At 47.4% G+C, this 17,563-nt stretch overlaps 1 protein-coding gene across 8 annotated transcripts in view; it reads right to left on the bottom strand.

Annotated features, from left to right (window-relative positions):
• Positions 1 to 7,421, bottom strand: part of Prom1 (prominin 1) — an 89,983-nt gene extending 82,562 nt beyond the window's left edge. For 5 of the 8 annotated variants that reach the window (XM_063230133.1, XM_063230135.1, XM_063230136.1 and 2 more), the window contains exon 1: positions 626 to 1,040. In XM_063230133.1, the coding sequence (XP_063086203.1) occupies positions 626 to 854 (229 nt within the window). In that variant the 5' untranslated portion in view covers positions 855 to 1,040. Of the gene's footprint in view, positions 1 to 625; positions 1,041 to 6,843; positions 6,983 to 7,129 lie in introns of those variants that run through there. The other 3 variants (XM_063230130.1, XM_063230132.1, XM_063230131.1) reach the window with 3 other exon arrangements.
• Positions 7,422 to 17,563: the final 10,142 nt, after the last annotated feature.

Here is a 17,563-nt window from a genome sequence, read left to right as displayed (position 1 = left end):
CCACAGAGGTCTTCTGAGTTCCAGTGATAGGAATTGAAGAGTAAGAAGGCCAAAGCAGGCAACAGTGCTGTACATAAATAATAGCACTGCGCTGTCTAATTCATACACCCACCATCTCTCCTTCCTACACCTGAACACTTAGGAGGAAAGCACTTAATCAGGTAAATAGGTTTGCACAGGTCACCACTGCCATAGCAAGCATCAAAAGACTGCCTCTTGTAGTAGGGGTGGGGAATGGGGGGGTGCAAAACTTATAAGCACCGGCTTGACCAAGAGATGCTGGGCAGTTATTAATGCTTCATTTCACAAGAGAGAACTTTTTACCCTTTGTTCAGAATGTGTTTTCAAATAACCCATTGATTTAACCAAAACAAAACCAAGCAAAGATAAGGAACTAAAGCAGAGCAACGTGGTTGGATTCCTTTTCTCAGAATCACATAATGTTGCCTTGGAAATTAATCTGGTAACAGTTTCCTTAACTTCGGCCTACATATTCTCCATCCCAGTACAAATCAATCATTTCGAGCCTCATCCCATAAGATCTCAGATCTATCTTACATGGATGGCATTGTCACTAAGAAATGATCTGGAGAGATGGTCCCGTCTGTCGGCAGCTCACACGTACCTTCAGGGAACTCCTGGGGCTGGACCACATGGACAAAGCCGTGCACCATGTGGAAGAGACCAGCGATGGGCCCGGGTACGTGGGAATCTGGGGTTTCATAGGTCACTGAAGGCAGCTCATAATGCAGATGTTCAGGGATGTCTGTGGGTGCAGACTGCCCTCCTGAGCCAGTGTTCGCGCCCAGCACCAGCAGCAGCAGCAGCAGCAGGACATTGAGTGTGAGGGCCATGGCTAGTGCAATCTCTGAAACATGAGGTAGCTTGTGGAAGCCTCAGGGAACACGATCACCTTCCTGTGCAGAAAAGACCCCCTAGGCCAGGATCTGCAGTGTTCTGTGCCTCCTAGGCAGGCTGGCTTTCTGCAAGATGTGTAGAAGAGCGTTCTCCACAGCATTCATTCACTCCGGGCACCGTACCTAGCAGGGGGAGATAGGACAGAGGAGTCACTCAGACAAGTGACCGGCCTGCACCTGGAGCTGCCCCGGAAGAGGGCATAGCTTTAAAGGAAGCCCTCCCACCTAGCCTAATCCGGGTGTGGATATGCATGGCCTGCAGGGGAGGAGCCAGTTTGCGAGGCAAATGCAGAGGAAGTCCGATCTGGGGAGATCACTCAAGACCCAGACCTCTGTGGGAATCTGACAACACCAGCCAGGAACAGAGGGTCTCGAAGTCCTGGAAATGAATGTTTACCGAGCAGGTACTGTGTCCCAGAAACTGTCACGCTTCTGTGGCATTACCCCATTTACAGATCAGTGAACTGGTGCACGATTTTGCCCAGAGGCGCTGATGAGTATTGGTGGAGCCAGAATTTAAACCCAGGAGTATGTACTAAGAACACAAACCCAAAGCAGGACCCCAAGACATTGTCCCTTCAGGGTCACCCATTCAGGTCCCAGGCAGAGTTCAGGGACCCCTAACAATGGAACAACCACATGCTTATTTTTTCTCCAAGTTTCTGTTGTTCTCCTCAATCTGGAGACCTCTTACTCTACCTTATATTCTACTTCTTTGCTTCCTAACCTCACATCAAACACCCTAACCTCAAACCAGCAGGGTGTCAAGATCAGGGGCCAAAGTGTTGAAGCCATGTGACACTGGAATCTGTTTTTTTAGAGTCACCAAATCACCCTAATGGAAGCATCTATCCCAAGTCATCACCACCACCCACCCAGGGAGAGGGAGCAAGAAACAGGAATCCTAACAACAGCTGCCACTGTGCATCCGAGGAAAGAGGACAGAGTGGGGTCAGTCCAAAGTAGACCTTGTCTGCTTGTTCTTCTATCCCTGGCATCTTACAGATGGCAGGGCACACAGTCAGCATCTGCATTCAGCATGTAAGCCCCTGCTGAATACAACAAATAAACCAAAACAAGGGATTTCTTGTGCCATTTTATGATTGTGAGTGAACTGGCACAGAACCCCAAAGATCTTCTTTCTCTGCTCTGGTATTCTGGAACACATTGGTACATTTCCTAAGCTACACACATACCTAGCTTACAAAATAAGGAAAAGGCACCCCTAAAACACACACTGTGAGCAGGGAATGAGGGTCAAAAGTGACACATTTTACAAGGGGCCAGAGGATCTGTACCTAGGTTCCAAGTCAAACCTTTTACTGTGTGTGTGGTACAGGTGACAGAAACCAGGGCCTCTCACATGTTACACATATGCTCTGTCCCTGAGCTGCACCTCGGCTCTTAATTTGTCCTCTAAGATCCTGTCACCCTTCAGTCACCTCTGTAGATAGCCACCAACAGAATGACCTCAAGTCCCCCTTTAGCAAAAGCATGAGCTGCTCAGATCTCTAAGGGACTCCCAGGACTGATCTCGTTCACCCTACACCTCAGGCTCGGTACCACATCAGGGCCCTAGTGTTCACCACAGTCCTGGTGACAGTTCCCAGGGGACTCTGTTTGAATGTCCCCCCCACACACACCAGACTCACACCTTAGCTAGCTGCTTGCTGAAGGACAAGTGGGGAGTTAAGCCTCCTCCACAGCAGCTGCAAGGATTAAAGGCTCAGTGGAGAAAGGCTGACTTCGGTAATGCCCCCAAGCCACAGAAAGACAGAAACAATCATCCCAGGAGAGCTATGAATAAACCTGCGCACTCCCTTGGTGAAAACGCAGATGCAAAGTCCCTGATGAACTGGACACTCCCATTTACCACTGCACCAAGCAGGGCACCACCCAATGCCTTGGAAGGCAACTGGAGTTCTGAGTCCAGATTCCTTTATATTCTCCCCCAGAGTATAGGTGTCTCTTACATTATAAAGGAAATTTCAAGACAATTATTAAAATCAAACCAATTAAGAAACAGCCGACAACTGATAAAAGTCAATTCAGAGTGGAGAAGTTTTGCATTTTGGTTTTCATGGCTGTGCCCAAAAGGTCTGTCTGGGAACTCATGTAGTAAAGCCCTTGGTCACAGTATCTGATGCTCACAACTTAAAGGAAGAGAGATTTAATTTGGCTCACAGTTTCAGGAGTCAGTCCCTGGCTGAAACATCATGGTGGAAGAGCAGTATGGAGCAAACTTCACGGTGGTCAGAAAGCAGAGTTAGGAAACAATGCCAGAAAATAAGGGGTGAGGGACCAGCTGTAGATGCTAAGATTAGGCCTCTGTGACTCACCCAGCAATATGCTCCACTAATCCCTCAGGTGGATTCCAAAGCCAGTAAAGGTGACAGGTCACCTTAACCATCAGGACTCCACCTTAACCATCAGACCAATGAGAGGAGCTGAGGGAGCTCCCAACACTAAATCCAGGAAATTCTCAGGATCAACATTTACATTTATGTCAGCATAAAGTGAAGTGTTTGCTTGAAATACAGATGACCACACTAATTTCCGGGATGGGGCTCTTAGTCTGCAGTTTGAGCTGCAAGCTCCCCCGGTGATTAATTCGGAAGACAGCTAAAGTTTGAGAAATGCCACTTACGATTGAAAACTCGCCTGGCCAACTCATGTCTCTTTCTAAGGACACTTCATTCAGATTTCCTAGGACAGTAAGACAATGGATGTGAGGTAAAAAATCTCCTGAAATTCCCTTACCACGTTGCTTTGTCTGTGTCAGCAGCCATGTAGTGACCCTAACATTTTTACCTGTGTAGTCCAAAGGTCTGACACGCATAGAGGAGTGTTAGAATAAAATGTGAGAAGATGACAAAAACAGTCATTTTATCTCAAAAGGATACCAAGCATTTTACCTGTCAGCTGTCTTACAGCCTGTGGAAGGACAGGGCCTGTCCTGCCTTTAGGGCTGCTGTGACTGTCCCCTCCGACCCAGGCAGCAGATAACTTGCTCTCTGGGTTCACTCATGGCAGAACAACTGGTCTACCAATGTGAAGAGTCACCTTCCCCTGAGACCCTGCCTTCAAAAACTTTGGAAACTGCTCTCAGCGGCAAATGCCTTAAACGGGTCTTGATCAATATGCCCGTCTTACTGTTTTTCCTGCTTTTTAAGGTACAGAGTTCTATTTTTCACTCCCACTGCACTGAATTCAAGGGGAGAAAGGAGACCCAGATGGTCAGTTTTAAACAGATACCTCATGTGATTCTGAGCCGGGACCCCTGAGAAACACATTTCAGCAAACGCTGGTTTAAACACAGGGTGACTGAGCCACTTCATCTCGTTTTCTTCTTTAGATGGAACTTCTCAACATCTTTCCTTTTCAAAAGGGTCCATGGAGTACATGTTTGTCACCCACGGGGTCCTTCTGGGAAGGGATGGGCTGCCTAACTTCTGAGCCCACTTTGTAAGTCCAACAGGAGGCAGCCCTGCCCCTCATTGTGAGGCCAGTGAGGTGCCCAGGTAAGTCCTGGGGAGTAGCCAAGCTCAGCCAATCAGATGCTTTCTCTTGCACCTGTACCTGAAGCACCCACTGATGCAGCTTTCCAGCCACTCTGGCAATGACAGGGGCAATTTGCCAGCAGCCACAGCTGGCTTCTGTGCTTATGGTTACATCTGCATGCCAGTCAGGACGCTGTCTCTCACATGCCCCAGGTTCCTGATCCTGCGTGGCCAGGCTTCCTGCCATTTCCACAAGCCACTCACTACCCAGCCTTCTAGGAAGAGCTGCAATCACCCAGAGACGCTTTACACAGTTTCTAACAAAGCATTTTGACCCTTAAGTCCCGTGGGTCATGCTTCTCCCCTTAGAAACTCATTTCCTTCATACTTTAAACAATAGCAACAACACAACACCTGGTTTAAAGTTTTGTTATTTTCAACCCGTCCTTTATTGCACTAGTTTACTTCATTATGCTAGAACACAAAGAAATACTCTAACATGGACATCATAAAGAAATTCTTAATAAAAATATGGCACAGTAAAGAAAACAAAACAAAGCTGAGGGGAACTGCTAAGTAGACCACAGCCCAAGCTTTTGAGACTGAGCAGGATCTCCAGTGGGTCTCACGAGCTCTGTGACAGTGACAGCTTCTCCCATTTTGCAATCTCTGATTTGATTACTGTGTTGATTGCTTTTCTTTCCTTGCTGAGACAGAATAACAGATGCCCAAAATTAAGGAAGGAAAGGTTTATTTAGCTCACAGTTTGTAGAGGTTTCAGTCCCTACTTGGCTGGCTCCAAGGCAGAGCGGTGTGGCAGAGGGGCAACAGTTCAGGGTGGCAGACAACAGCAAAAGCAACAAGAGCAAAAAGAAAGAAGTGCAAGAGAAGACTCTTTTTGTCCCTTATATCATATGTAGGTTACCCACTCTAGAGTGGGTGTAGTACTCACACCCATAACCATAGCACTAAACCATGAATCAGTCACAAACTCTAGAAGCCTGCCTCCATGACTGCATGAGGATTTGTGGGGACATCCAGCCACAAACCATACTAATCATCTGAAAAGTGAGGGTTCTGCTTAGGGCTGGCTGGTTAGGATGCCACCAGTGACTGAGGGGCTTTGCAGTCCACCATTCCACCATGCCCCGAGGCTCACTCATCCTGACAGAGAAGGCAGCTCTGTGGGGACTGAATGGGTAAACTCACAAAAAGTGTGAGAAAAGAAAAGAAAAGTAGCAACGTCACAAAGTTGCATTATATGACTTTGCCAATATCCAAAATTTCTGTGGAAAAAAAAATCACAAAGTTCAACCCAACGCATTGCCACAGAGTCCGGGGTGAGTGACATGGTGGAGGGATCTTCAAGGACTCCAATCATGCTCTTGCCAGATGAAGGTAGCTTGAAGGCAGCCAACATTGCACTGAAACCTGGTGTGCCTTTCTCCAGCCGGCGGAGCCAGGGGGAAGGTTGATCACAGCCTCGGGGTCCTAGGACAACCCGTAGCCGCAGGAAACTCGGGGCGCCTGCTTATCCGCCTTGCCCCGCAATCCAGCGCCAGGCCGGGCCGCTCTTGTCTGCCTCCCACCTGGGCAGGAGCCTGCCCCAAGCTTCGGAACACAAAAGAACAGGCGGCCAGGCGGGAGGGCGCGGGAAGCCGGCGGCCTCGGACTCCGCCACCGCCTAGGGGAAGGAGTAGCTGGAGCACCTTGGCCACTTACCCTCCTCCGGGTAGGGTAACAACTGGGGCATTCCGGCCACAGAGAGATGGGGACCTGAAACTCTGCTCCCCTCCTCGCCACTCGGACCCGCTCCAGGAAAAACTGACCCCGAGCCCCAACTCTTCCGGGAAGAGCAGCGAGGCTCTAGACTGCCCAAGTTCCCCTTTGTTGTCGTGTTGGCGCCTCCTTGCCCAGTGCGCCTGGAGAAACCCGGCTCTCCATCCCGGCCAAGGCGTGTATCTCCGGGCTGAGGAAGCGGGGATCCTCCCGGTCAGGGGAGCGTGCAGTCTCCCGCCGCCACGGGGAATTTCCCTTCGCGCCCCCAGCCCCCGCTCCTGCTCGGCCAGTTGCACTGCGCGCTGCGCTTAGCAAACCTTGTGGTTTGCTCTCTGTGTGCTCAGCCCCCGGCGCTCGGCGCCCTGCATGCCGCTCCTACACAGCCATTCCCGGCGCCGCCCCCCAGCCCCGGGAGAGCCTCCCCTTCGTTGCCGCAGCTCGCGCCCCAGAACTCGGCGAGACCCAGCCGCGGCCCTCCTCCGAAGCCTGGAAGTCTGGTCCAGAAGCTGCGGCGCGGGACACCACGCAGCTGGAAAAGTTTGCGCGCCCTACAGGATTGCCCGGATCTCCTCTTAGCCGGGCAACAGGGCCACCTCCTGCTCCCCACCTCCAGCCCGGGGGTGGGACGCAGTCGGGGCTTGGGCCACCTGCTGCGGGGTCAGGGAAGGGCGCTGAGCGAACTCCTGGGTCCCCGTTGCCTGTCCTTAGCATCTGGAAAGCAGCGCGCACGGCCCCAGCCCGATCCACGGACGCCTCTCCGGCTCCTCAGCTTCTCACTGCTTCCCGGCTCTCGCACGCCTGCCGCCTTCACCTCGCCTTACTGGATCCCGATCGCCTGGATTATTTAAAAACCGGCTCCAGAGACCACAGGACGGCTTCCCAAGAGCCCGCCCCGCCGCCGCCCGCAGCCCCGTCTGCCAGACTGGAACGGACCGCGGGTCTGCAGGAGCCCGGGACACTGCGGGAGGCCCGCCGAACCCAGAAACCCAGGCAGCCGCCGAAGACCTGTTGCGGCCTCCTCTGTCCCGGACCGAGATCTAGAGAGGAAGCCGCCGGCGTGGGGGTGACCCTTAAACGTACTCACCCCCGGCGGCAAAGCGGAGCGCGTGGCCAGGTGCCCCGTCCGCGCCCGCACGGTAATTTAAATATCGCTCAGCTTCGGCCTCGGGTCGCGCTCCGATTGGACGGCCGAGCCGCCAGGCCACAGCGCCCCGGGGTATCCACCCGGACCTGGCGGGCGTTCACTTCCTGCGCTGGGAGCTGGGAGCGGGGCCTGCACAACCCTGCTCCGCACACACGTCGCCTTTCACCCAAGCAGAGCCCTCTCCGCCCCTCCAAGGCAGCTACTTTCCTGAAAACTCCCGGTTCCCAGGCGCCTCGGGTGACTCCTCCCGGCCTCCTTTAGCCACTGTTGCCTGCCCCCGAGGCCTTGTTTGTAGAACAAAACTTAAGGAAAGCCAAGCTCAGGGCTGGTGCTGCAGCTTCCACTAGAGTACCACGCATGAAGCCCTGGGCCTTCCTCCCAGCACCCAGACAAAACACAACAAAAGTAAATGGAGTGCTTAGCGTGTGCCAGTCAGGATGCTTAGGGACTGGAGTCGTGCAAAGGGCTTAGCACGGGGATCTGCTGTAGTATAGAGTACACTGCATCCTATCTCACTGGTTTCATCGAGGGCCTTCCCGAATGACTGACTGACTGACCGACCCAGAATCTCCATCCTGCTGGTGGTGCCCTGAGCGGTGGGAGGCTTCTGACAGAAGTAACCAGGCTTCTGACTCCCCCTCACCACGCCCTCACTCATACTTCCCATCAGGAACTGAGCACGAGGGTCCTTTTCTGTCCTCACACATCCATGAATTCAGTAGGACTGGAAAATGTGTAACTGTACTATACCGACTTTTTTCTTGTCATCCTTCCTAAGCCTATAACTGATAGGATTATTTCCAAAAGATGAGAAGTATAAACAAAAGAGGCCTTTATGCTGAGAACACGGAGAGAGAGAACCAACAGCCCCCAAGACAGCTGGAGTCGCTTTTTCTCTGGGAATACCTGGCGTGGGGTGGGGGGTATATAAGTAGCCTAAACTTAGGGTAGTGCCCTAGGGCCATTAGAAATGCACACTATCTCATTGGCACACGTTTGGGGCCAGGGGCAGATTCTTAAGGGTGGGGGGAGATAGAGTCACAGGACAATCCCTAGGGGCGGGGAAGATAGGAGCTTCCTGGTTTGGTTGAGGCTTTTCTGGCTACAGTGTCCTGTCTGGGCCAAAACCCTTTCAATAACTAGTATTTCTGAGGTATGATCAAAACAGACAGAGAATGTTTAAAGAAAAACTTATAGGAAAAAGAACTGTTGCTATTAAGGCTCTCCCCACCTACCCCTCCCTTCAAGCATACTTGTCCCATTGTTCTTGGCACTTTCCGAAGCAGTTCTGGAAGTCCTCTTTCTTGTGGGTCTTCACAAGTTGTGAAGTTTTAAAACTACGGTGACTGCTGTGCAGAGTGCCATGAGAGAGTGGCAGACCAATAAAAACACGACGTGGCCCCATCCACCTCATTCACAGCACCTGGCACTGCGCATCCTCTGATTCTCTGCCCAAGTCCGAATGATCATGAATGGCAATGCTTGAATTGATTCAGATAATCAAGGCAGCGAGAACAGTGTAACTAAAGATGCTCAGGAAAGAGGACTTCCAGAACTACTTCAGAAAGTGACAAAAGCAATGAGATAGGTGTATTTGAAGTGAGAAAGAATATTTTGAGGGAGATTTTTAGCAATGCACCTTTTAATGTCATGAATTTTTAAAAATTTAAACAACTACCATATGTCTTGAAATACATAGTATTTACATCATACTGGGTATTATAAATTATCTAGAGGTTACAGTGCCCTGAAAGGTTGTGTAGAATATATGCAAATACAATGCCATTTTATATGAAGGACTTGGGCATCTGAGGATTTTGGTGCCTGAGGGGGTCCCGGGATGAATCTCCTCCATCAAATGCTAAGGGTGACTATGCAATCTGATAGGAAAAAATAATACTCAGAGAAGAAGAACATTTTTACGACAGTGTTAGCACCCAACAGGTGCTTAATGAATACTTGTGATTGTAGATGGGTGGACTGATGGGAGCATGGGGGACAAATGGATAGATGCAATGATGGATGGATGGACAAACTGATGGGTGATGGGCAGGAGCATTAACTCTGTAGCACATTCTCCTACCACAGAATCTAACATAAAACAAGTGCTGGGGTGGAGAGCGGTCTTTTTGTTTTGTTTTGTTTTGTTTTGTTTCTCTAAAGCTTCCCTCTTGAATGTGCGCGATTCCAGGACAAGAGACTGTAGTTCAGAAAACTTCTTAGATGACCGTACAACATGGCAAGGTTAGTGGCCCTGAAACTGGCTCCTAGTCAGTCCTGCATCTTCCTGCACAAGCCCGAGGCTCAGGGTCCCCAGGTCCCTGTCTTAGAGGGGGAGAGGAGCCTGAGCTGTGGAAGAGATGAGTTCCCTCCCCCAAGAGCAGCTCATCTCCTGCCTCAAAGTTTGGTCCTGTCCTGTTCCTGTGGCTCCTTAAACACCCTGAGCCTCAGCTCCCTTGTCTGCAAAATGCAGACAGTTAAAATTCACAGTGCTTGCTTTCCCTCCTAATGATAATATCAGCCCCAATAATAACAGTGCTGGTGAGCAGAAATACTTAATGAGCATTTACTATGAACCAGACACTGCCAAATGTTTTCAATGAGTTTTATGTAACCTTAGCAACCATAACAGTAGGAAAATTATGTTTCTATTGCCCCTATCTTGAAGATGAGGCTAAAATAGTTTCAGTCATTTGCCTGAGATCACACAGGTAGTGAGTGAAGCTCTGAATTCGAGCCCAGGTGCCCTGACCTCTGGGGCTCACAATGCAGTACACTAGCAAAGAAGCAAAACTCTCTGGCCACTGCTGCACTGGAGTGAAATGGTTAATTATCTGCCTTCTCCTACAGCACTGAAAGCTTCAACTGTGTTTAAAGCATTTCCATGCTCTACTCCAGCACTTGCTTCACCTGGACATTGTAGATGTTCAGTAATTTAAAAAGAACACACGAGGAACACAATGTTGAGATATTTCTGGGCACCCTTAGCAGACAGTAATGAGGCCGGACCATTTGTTGTTTGGTTCAGTCTGGAGCCCTAATCCTATAGGCCTGCTATTTAGTGCAACTAACTGTCTATGTCATTTGCTATTTGCAAAGCCAGAAGGGTGATGTCTACTCCTGTTAACATGTTCAGAATCATTAGAAGCAAAAGTTCGTGTTCCTTTCTGAAACCACACTTCATGTTTTATGCCTGAAAAAAAAATCTAAACATGAGACAGCAAGCCAGTTTGAAAGAGCCAGAAGACTCACGTGGGTCCAGCTTTGCCAGTGTGGCTGGGGAAAGTGCCTAGCTCCCCGGCTTCACACCCCTCACTGGTATCACAGCTTGGCTCAGCGACCATGTGGGCTAGTGGCTTCCATTCCAAATGTCACAGACGTAGGATTCTTCCATCATCACAGAAGGTGTATTGGACAGCTCTGGGCTAAACCATCGGAGGCTAAACAGTCAACTACAATGAAGACAAAAATGAGAGTAGCACTGGGATAAGAAACTCACATTTCAGCAAAAAACCATAAGGTTTACTCAGCCTTAGAAGTGAAGCCTGGGATAATGGCTGGGTTGGGGAGTGCTTGTCTGGCCTGTCCAAGACCCTGGGTGTAGTCCAAGCACCACAAAGGGGTGTTAATTGAGGTTAATTATTGTCAGACTAGACAAACATTATTGATTCCATAATCCTCTCTCTCTTTTGCAAGATCTTTCTTCAGATAGTTTAGCTATTTTTCTGAGTCACTAGGACTAAAGCAAAAATAGGTTTACAAGAACATGATTCTGGTGAACGTGACAATTTCTATCATGAATAACATGTTCAAAAGAAATAATGTGGCTTTTCAGATTCCCACGGCAGCTGCTGCTCTGGGATCCTCGCTGTGTTGCCAGTGGTCGCCATGGTGAAGCTCAGCAAAAGAACCAAGCAAGGCCACCACAGCTCTGCTCGGGTAACCAGTGTGCCGCCTGCTGGGGCTTCATTCCCCTTTACCTGAAACTGAAGAGTGATGCGGACCCCAGGATGCCTGAAACTACTGTTCTGAGCTTCGAATGGAAGCAATCATCAATCAGTGATCTATGGGAGCTGTGTGTGTGTGTGTGTGTGTGTGTGTGTGTGTGTGTATGCATGTGCATGCACACGCACATGCTTTGACTAGGGAGAGAAATGGCAGGGCACTCCAAACACTACCAGATGGATAGCACGGTGCTCCTCGCAGATGCATCTGTGGCAGGCTGAAACCTCTAATGACTTATTTATGATCAACCATAGCAAAATAAATGCTTTTAGCAATGAAAATACTATCTCTGTTGTTGTGGTTTGTGTGCTGATGTCTCCCCAAAGCCTCATGTGGTCATGGGTTTTTTTGGAGGTGGTCAAATCTAGCACATGGGATTAATTCATAGGATGGTGCTGGGATTAAGTCTGCATAATTACTAGATCACTCCACTGATTGGATTGGCACCACCATAATCCTGGAGAACTGGATACAATATAAGAGACACAGAGAGGCTTGTCTTGCTCTTAAGCTTCTGCTGTCTTCTGTTGCCATGAACTATTGCCCCTCTATCATGTGCCACCCTGCCTTGGAGACGGTTGATTATGGACTGCAACCTTTACAAACTGAGCAAAATCAGCCTTCCTCCCCTTTAACTTTGGGTGTTGGGTACTGTGTCTCAGCAGTGAAATAAATACGACTAAGACATTTGTATAAGGAAAAACCATGATGTATGACTTTTCAGAGAAAGAATCATCATCGTCTTAATACTGCTCTGCTCTTAAGACTGAAATTTGTGCAGTGGTAGGCGTAGAGGAGAGCTTGAATAGCTTCATGCATGCCAGATCTCCCTTGTAAATGTTTTACCTCATGATTTCCTATTCCTCTTGGTTTTTTCCTGCCGTGCCTCTGGGCTCAAATGCCAAAGATAACATCATCGGTGTTGAATAACCAAGAGCCCATAAAACACTCTGCTTGGATTTTCAGCACCTTCAGGTATGATTCGTAATTCATCTGTGGAGCCCATTGTGTACTAATTAAAAGGGGGAAAAGCTCTCATTCAATCTGATCAAAGAAGGGAAAGAACTAGAAAGGACCAGGCCATGAGAGAGCCTCAGAGGCCAAAGCTAGGGAGAAGCTGGAAAATTCACAGTTTGATATCCCACTGACATTTTAGGCATTGGAATCTGTCTTCCAGTCACAAGCTTCTCAGACAAGTGCCTCCTCTGCCGGACCAGCTTTCATTTGTACCTTTCCTCTGACATCATTTTTAATACACGTTAACTCAAATGGAGCTTTGAAGATGCCTTTATCACCCACGTGAGCAGCAGAGAATTTTATAAAACATCAGGATCCTTCACCTTGCTTCTCACAAGGTTCTTTCTAATTGAAACAAGAGAGGGCTCCAGGGGGTAGGCATCAGAATATTATCAGCACTGGTTCTGGACTTGTCCACTTTTGTCATGACCTATACAAGTTTCAGCCCGGAACTCGTAAATTTTGTAGCAGCCAAAATTACCACTATGCTAAGCAGTTGTATTCTCCTGGAAATAACTGCTATTATTACTTTCCACCGAAGAACTACTACTTTGTACTTGTCATCATCATCTAAAGGGATTGATAAGTTTTCCAAACATTAGAAGTATTCATTTCAAATTCCGGATAGCATATATGAATATCTGCTCTTCAAAATGCTTTGGAACGAGGTCAGTTTTAGCATCTTAGTGATTCCCTCATTCAGTGATAAATGAGTAAAATCTCCCATGTGGTCACTGTATATTTGCATGGGAGTTATGGTATAATTTCTTGAAAATCATAGTGAAGATGTAATGGGACTCATTGATGCTCACCTCTGGGGGGACAAATAGCAAATGTTAAATATTATGTAACTGATTTTTAAGTAAAATCTACAGTTCTCAGCCTTCAAGAGACTCTACCATTGCCCAGGGATTGCAGTGGCATCCTCTTCACTGGGACAGAAACACCTTAACCCTCACCAGAGGTTCCCTGTAAGTTTTCTCCTAATGCTCTCCCGAAAGTGACCCCATTAAAGCAATCTTTCCCTTGAACTTTCAAGCAACTTCTAAAACACAAGGAGAAATACTGCAAGAGCTAGAGTCCTTTATCTGCTGAGAACACAAAATGATTGGTTTTTCATTAACAAGCATGAAGTTTTTGTTTATTTGGTTGTTTTGTTTTGTGGCACCATGAATTCAAATCAGGGCTTCATACATGCTAAGCACATGCTCTGCCTCTCGACTGCATCCCTAACACAAACATGAGGTCTTTAAAAATCAAGGGATGGGGACTGGGGATTTAGCTCAGCGGCATTAGCGCCTGCCTTGCAAGCAAGCACTCGTGAGTTCGATCCCCAGTACCAATAAAAAAAAAAAAAAATCAAGGGATGTGGGAAACAAGTTTAGATGTTGATAAACATCAATCATAATTTAAGTACTTCACTCATGAGAATCAGGAAACATCAGCAAAGTAGGATTAGCTGAATGGAAAATGCTCCCCAGAACTATTGTTCAGAGGTGGGGAAAAAAATGCACCACCTAATACTTTCCAATAAAACGGGCAAAATTTGACTGAGATTTCCAGAATTGTTTTAACACTGTGGAAGGAAGAATAATTACAAATCAAGTGAGAAAATCATTCCGGATCAGAGATTTTTAATATTAGCACGATTGACATTGGGGATTGCCCTGTGCACTGTAGGACGCTTAGCAACATCTGTGATGTTATTATAGACAGCTAAGCCAGGCAGAAATAGTACAGGCAGGCAGACAGGGCCAGCCCTGCAAGAAGTCAGTGCAGAAGATAAGAGTGCATTGCAACTGCGGCTGGAGATGCCTTCATTGAAGGCCTCAAAATGCAGAAAATGACTGCATCTCCACACTTCCCAGAAGAATGAGCTACAGTGAATTACATTCTAAATAGGCATCAATTGCCTTGGTGGTGACTAGGACCCCCTGGTCCATCCTTCTAGGAAAGGTCCTTGTTCTTTCCATGCACGCTTTTTGCAAACCCACTGGATCAATATCACCTAAGCGACTATACTTGTAATCTTATTAGTTGACTACAGTTTTCTCCTGCCTTATACCCACCTTGCGATTTGCACCCGTCTCGTGGTTTTGCTCTACAAAACTTCCTGTAAGAAGCAACCCACTTTCCAGGTCCCCTTTTTTCTCTCTTAGACAGAAGCTATTCTCTTGATAAGTACTTCCTACTCTTAGTCTCTGTTGTTCCTTAGAATTCATTCCTCACTTTTGGAGAACACGAACTTGGTATATTGGATGGTTAGCAGGTTGGGTGTTATAATAGTTCCCTCATATTACTTGGATTATTTGGAGGTCATATATCATCCCCATAGCAATGTCAACTCCATCAGCTGTAAGTAGCAAGCACTCCCTAATTGCAATAAAAGAAACCATCTACAGTTTAAACTAGTGTGTCTAGTTCATTTCACTTAACATTATAATCTCAAAGTGGATTCATTTTTCTACAAATGACTCAAGCTTATCCTTCTTTACGGCAGAGTAGTACTCTACTGTGTATGAACACATTTTTTTTATCCATTCATGTGTTGAGGGACATATAGGCCAGTTCCAAGATTTATCTATTATGAATCGTGCTGCTGTAAACACTGGTATGCACTCTTTTATTTAGTTAGATAGATATTGTTATCTCCAGATATCTATCTATCTATAGCTATCACCAATATCTATCTATAGCTATCACCAGATAGATATTGTTATTTCCATTTTCTGGGGAAGGACATTGAGGCTTACAGACCTAGCTCTACTTTCTTACTTCCATACTAAGAACAATAGTCACCATTAATGAGTACAGCCATTATTTGAAGCACCTAATATACATACTTCATTTACTATTTATGATAATACTAGGAAGTAAGTGTTATCTAAGTAAACTAAACAAAACTATATCGAGGATCCACTAGGGGCCAAGAAGGTGCTAGGTGGTGGAGTAACAAATGGTCCTGCCTTCTGGGATCCACTGTCCAGGAAGAAAGTCGGTGTTAGTCTGCATTTCCACATGAAGTGGGGTGCTATCTAAGAAGACGTGTCTACGCGTCCCAGAACCACATAGCACGGTGTCCGTGTTAGTGTCCTGGGGCTTCTGTAACAGTACCACAGACAGCGCGGCTTTAACAAAAGAAATGGACTGTCCCGCTACCTGAAGGCCAAAGCCATCGTGTGAACAGGGTCAGCTCCCTCGAAAGTCCTAAGGGAGAGTCTGCTCCAGTCTGCTTTCTTGGCTGCTATTAGCCCTGGGAGCTCTTGGTTGATGGGTGAAATCCTCTCCGTGTCTGTAACTCATCTTCACTCTTTGTGCACAAGTCTGACTCTGTCTATGCTTCCTTCTTTTTCAAAAGGCTCCAGCCATGTGGATTAGGGTTCAATGTTATCTTCAAAGAATCTGTTTCCAAATAAGATCACATTCACAGGTAATAGGATGTTAGCATGCTTTGGAGGCAAACAATTTACCCTAGAGTGGCATCACCTTATAAATGGACTAACTGACGTTCCCACTGACTTTCCTAAGGTCGATCAGCTGGCTGAATCTGGCAACTTGAAAGCCAAACCTTCAACCATACAGCTAATCCAGCTCTTAAGGAGAAAAGTTCTGAGAAAGAGAAAGTGCTTTAGAAAGAGACCATTAGAAGAAGCCGCGGTGGTCCAGGTGTGCAAAGTGCGAGGTGCCAGCCACAGTGCCATCCAGTCTGTGCCTCCCCTTGGCCCAGACACAGACAACAGTCTCATTGCTTTTTAGGGCATATCAGGCGGCAGTGACTTCTGTTGACTCTGACTGACAGACACAGCACTTCCCAGGTGTCTGCGCTTTCAAATCTCTTCCCCATTCCCTCCTCTCCTGCCTCACTCAGTGTAGACATGCTCAGCGTTCAGTGCCGGGACTCAGCAGGGTCAGAGCCTATGTTGATTTAACATTTTGAGATGGGCTTCTCATGGAGTTCCGGGCATACATGCAGGTTTTAAAACCATTGCATTAAATATTTTTATCCTTCATGGGTGAGCTGTCAGGGTATCCCATTGAGTTTTTGGTGAACCCTTGCATGGCTCTGAAAACTAGCCCAGACCAGAGCTCATTCATGGGCTGGCTTTCACACAGTAAACAAACCTCTTTAAATAATTTTTAAATGTTTATTTATTTATTTATTGCAGTGCTGGAGGTCTTGCACAGGCTAGGGATGCACTGTACCACAGAGCCACTACAAAAATGCCCTAGAGTCTTGCTATACCCTGCTATAGTAGGCTCTCAGGATTCAGAGAGATTCACAGGATGGAAGTAGTGAGAAGAATGGAGTCATTTGTGTCACCGTCAGACAACTCCTGGATTCAGGAAAGACTCTCAAGAGCAGGTCCTCAAGGAGATTGCCTGGCAACAGCAATTTTCACAAAAGATTTTGTCCAAACCACAACTTTGCACAAAGGTCACCACAACCTTGAATGAAAATGCTTCTACAAAGATGTTTGCTTAGCAACTGCCTGCTCAACCTTGGGCCAACACTACCCTCATTGATTCTTGTAGCTGAGGATAACTGTTTCAGAACAATTTATGCAACACTCTTTGTCTTAACGTTAAACACCCTGGTCTCCCTCAGCCTCTCTGAACACACTCATGGTTCACCTAGGCAGCTAGACTCTCATGACAATGCACGGAACCTCTCTCTCTATTTGCTGTTTAAGTTGACAACAGCTAGATTGACCTCACGGAATGTTACTGTCTAGTGGGTAAAGAAAGAAAAAAAAAGTCACTTAGGGTCCCAGCTGCACCAACAGAGGGAGCACACAACATAATCTGGTCATGAGATAGGAGAGTCCAGTGGATGGATCCGAGGGGGTTTCCTGGGTTGTGGTGTTGCAGCTAATGCATTATGAGGTGCTCACTGGACAGAGGACGAGGCCAGGGACATTCTGGGCAGAAAAGTCAGCACAAACAGGTGGGTGCATAGTCAGTCATTGTTTCAGAGGAAGGGTTGGATGGTACTGTGCTGGAACATCATACTGCACAGTAAAAATAATGAGATGAATCTACTGCTAGAGCAGTAGGTTGGAGGGTCATGACCATCTCATGCAGCAAAGAAAGCCATCAAAGTTTACAGAATAGAGGACTGTGGGTTTCATGTTATTGGTCTCCAGTGGAGGAACAGGCCATTCCAGGAGGTCAAAGGGCTTTGGGTTGAGAACAATCCTTAG

The sequence above is a fragment of the Cavia porcellus genome, unplaced genomic scaffold (genome assembly GCF_034190915.1).
Source record: "Cavia porcellus strain 051 isolate PalLab524CR breed Dunkin Hartley unplaced genomic scaffold, mCavPor4.1 scaffold_18, whole genome shotgun sequence".
Taxonomy (NCBI): Eukaryota; Metazoa; Chordata; class Mammalia; order Rodentia; family Caviidae; genus Cavia; species Cavia porcellus.
The sequence above is the reverse complement of the archived record's forward strand: the minus strand, read 5'-3'. Positions and strand labels throughout refer to the sequence as shown.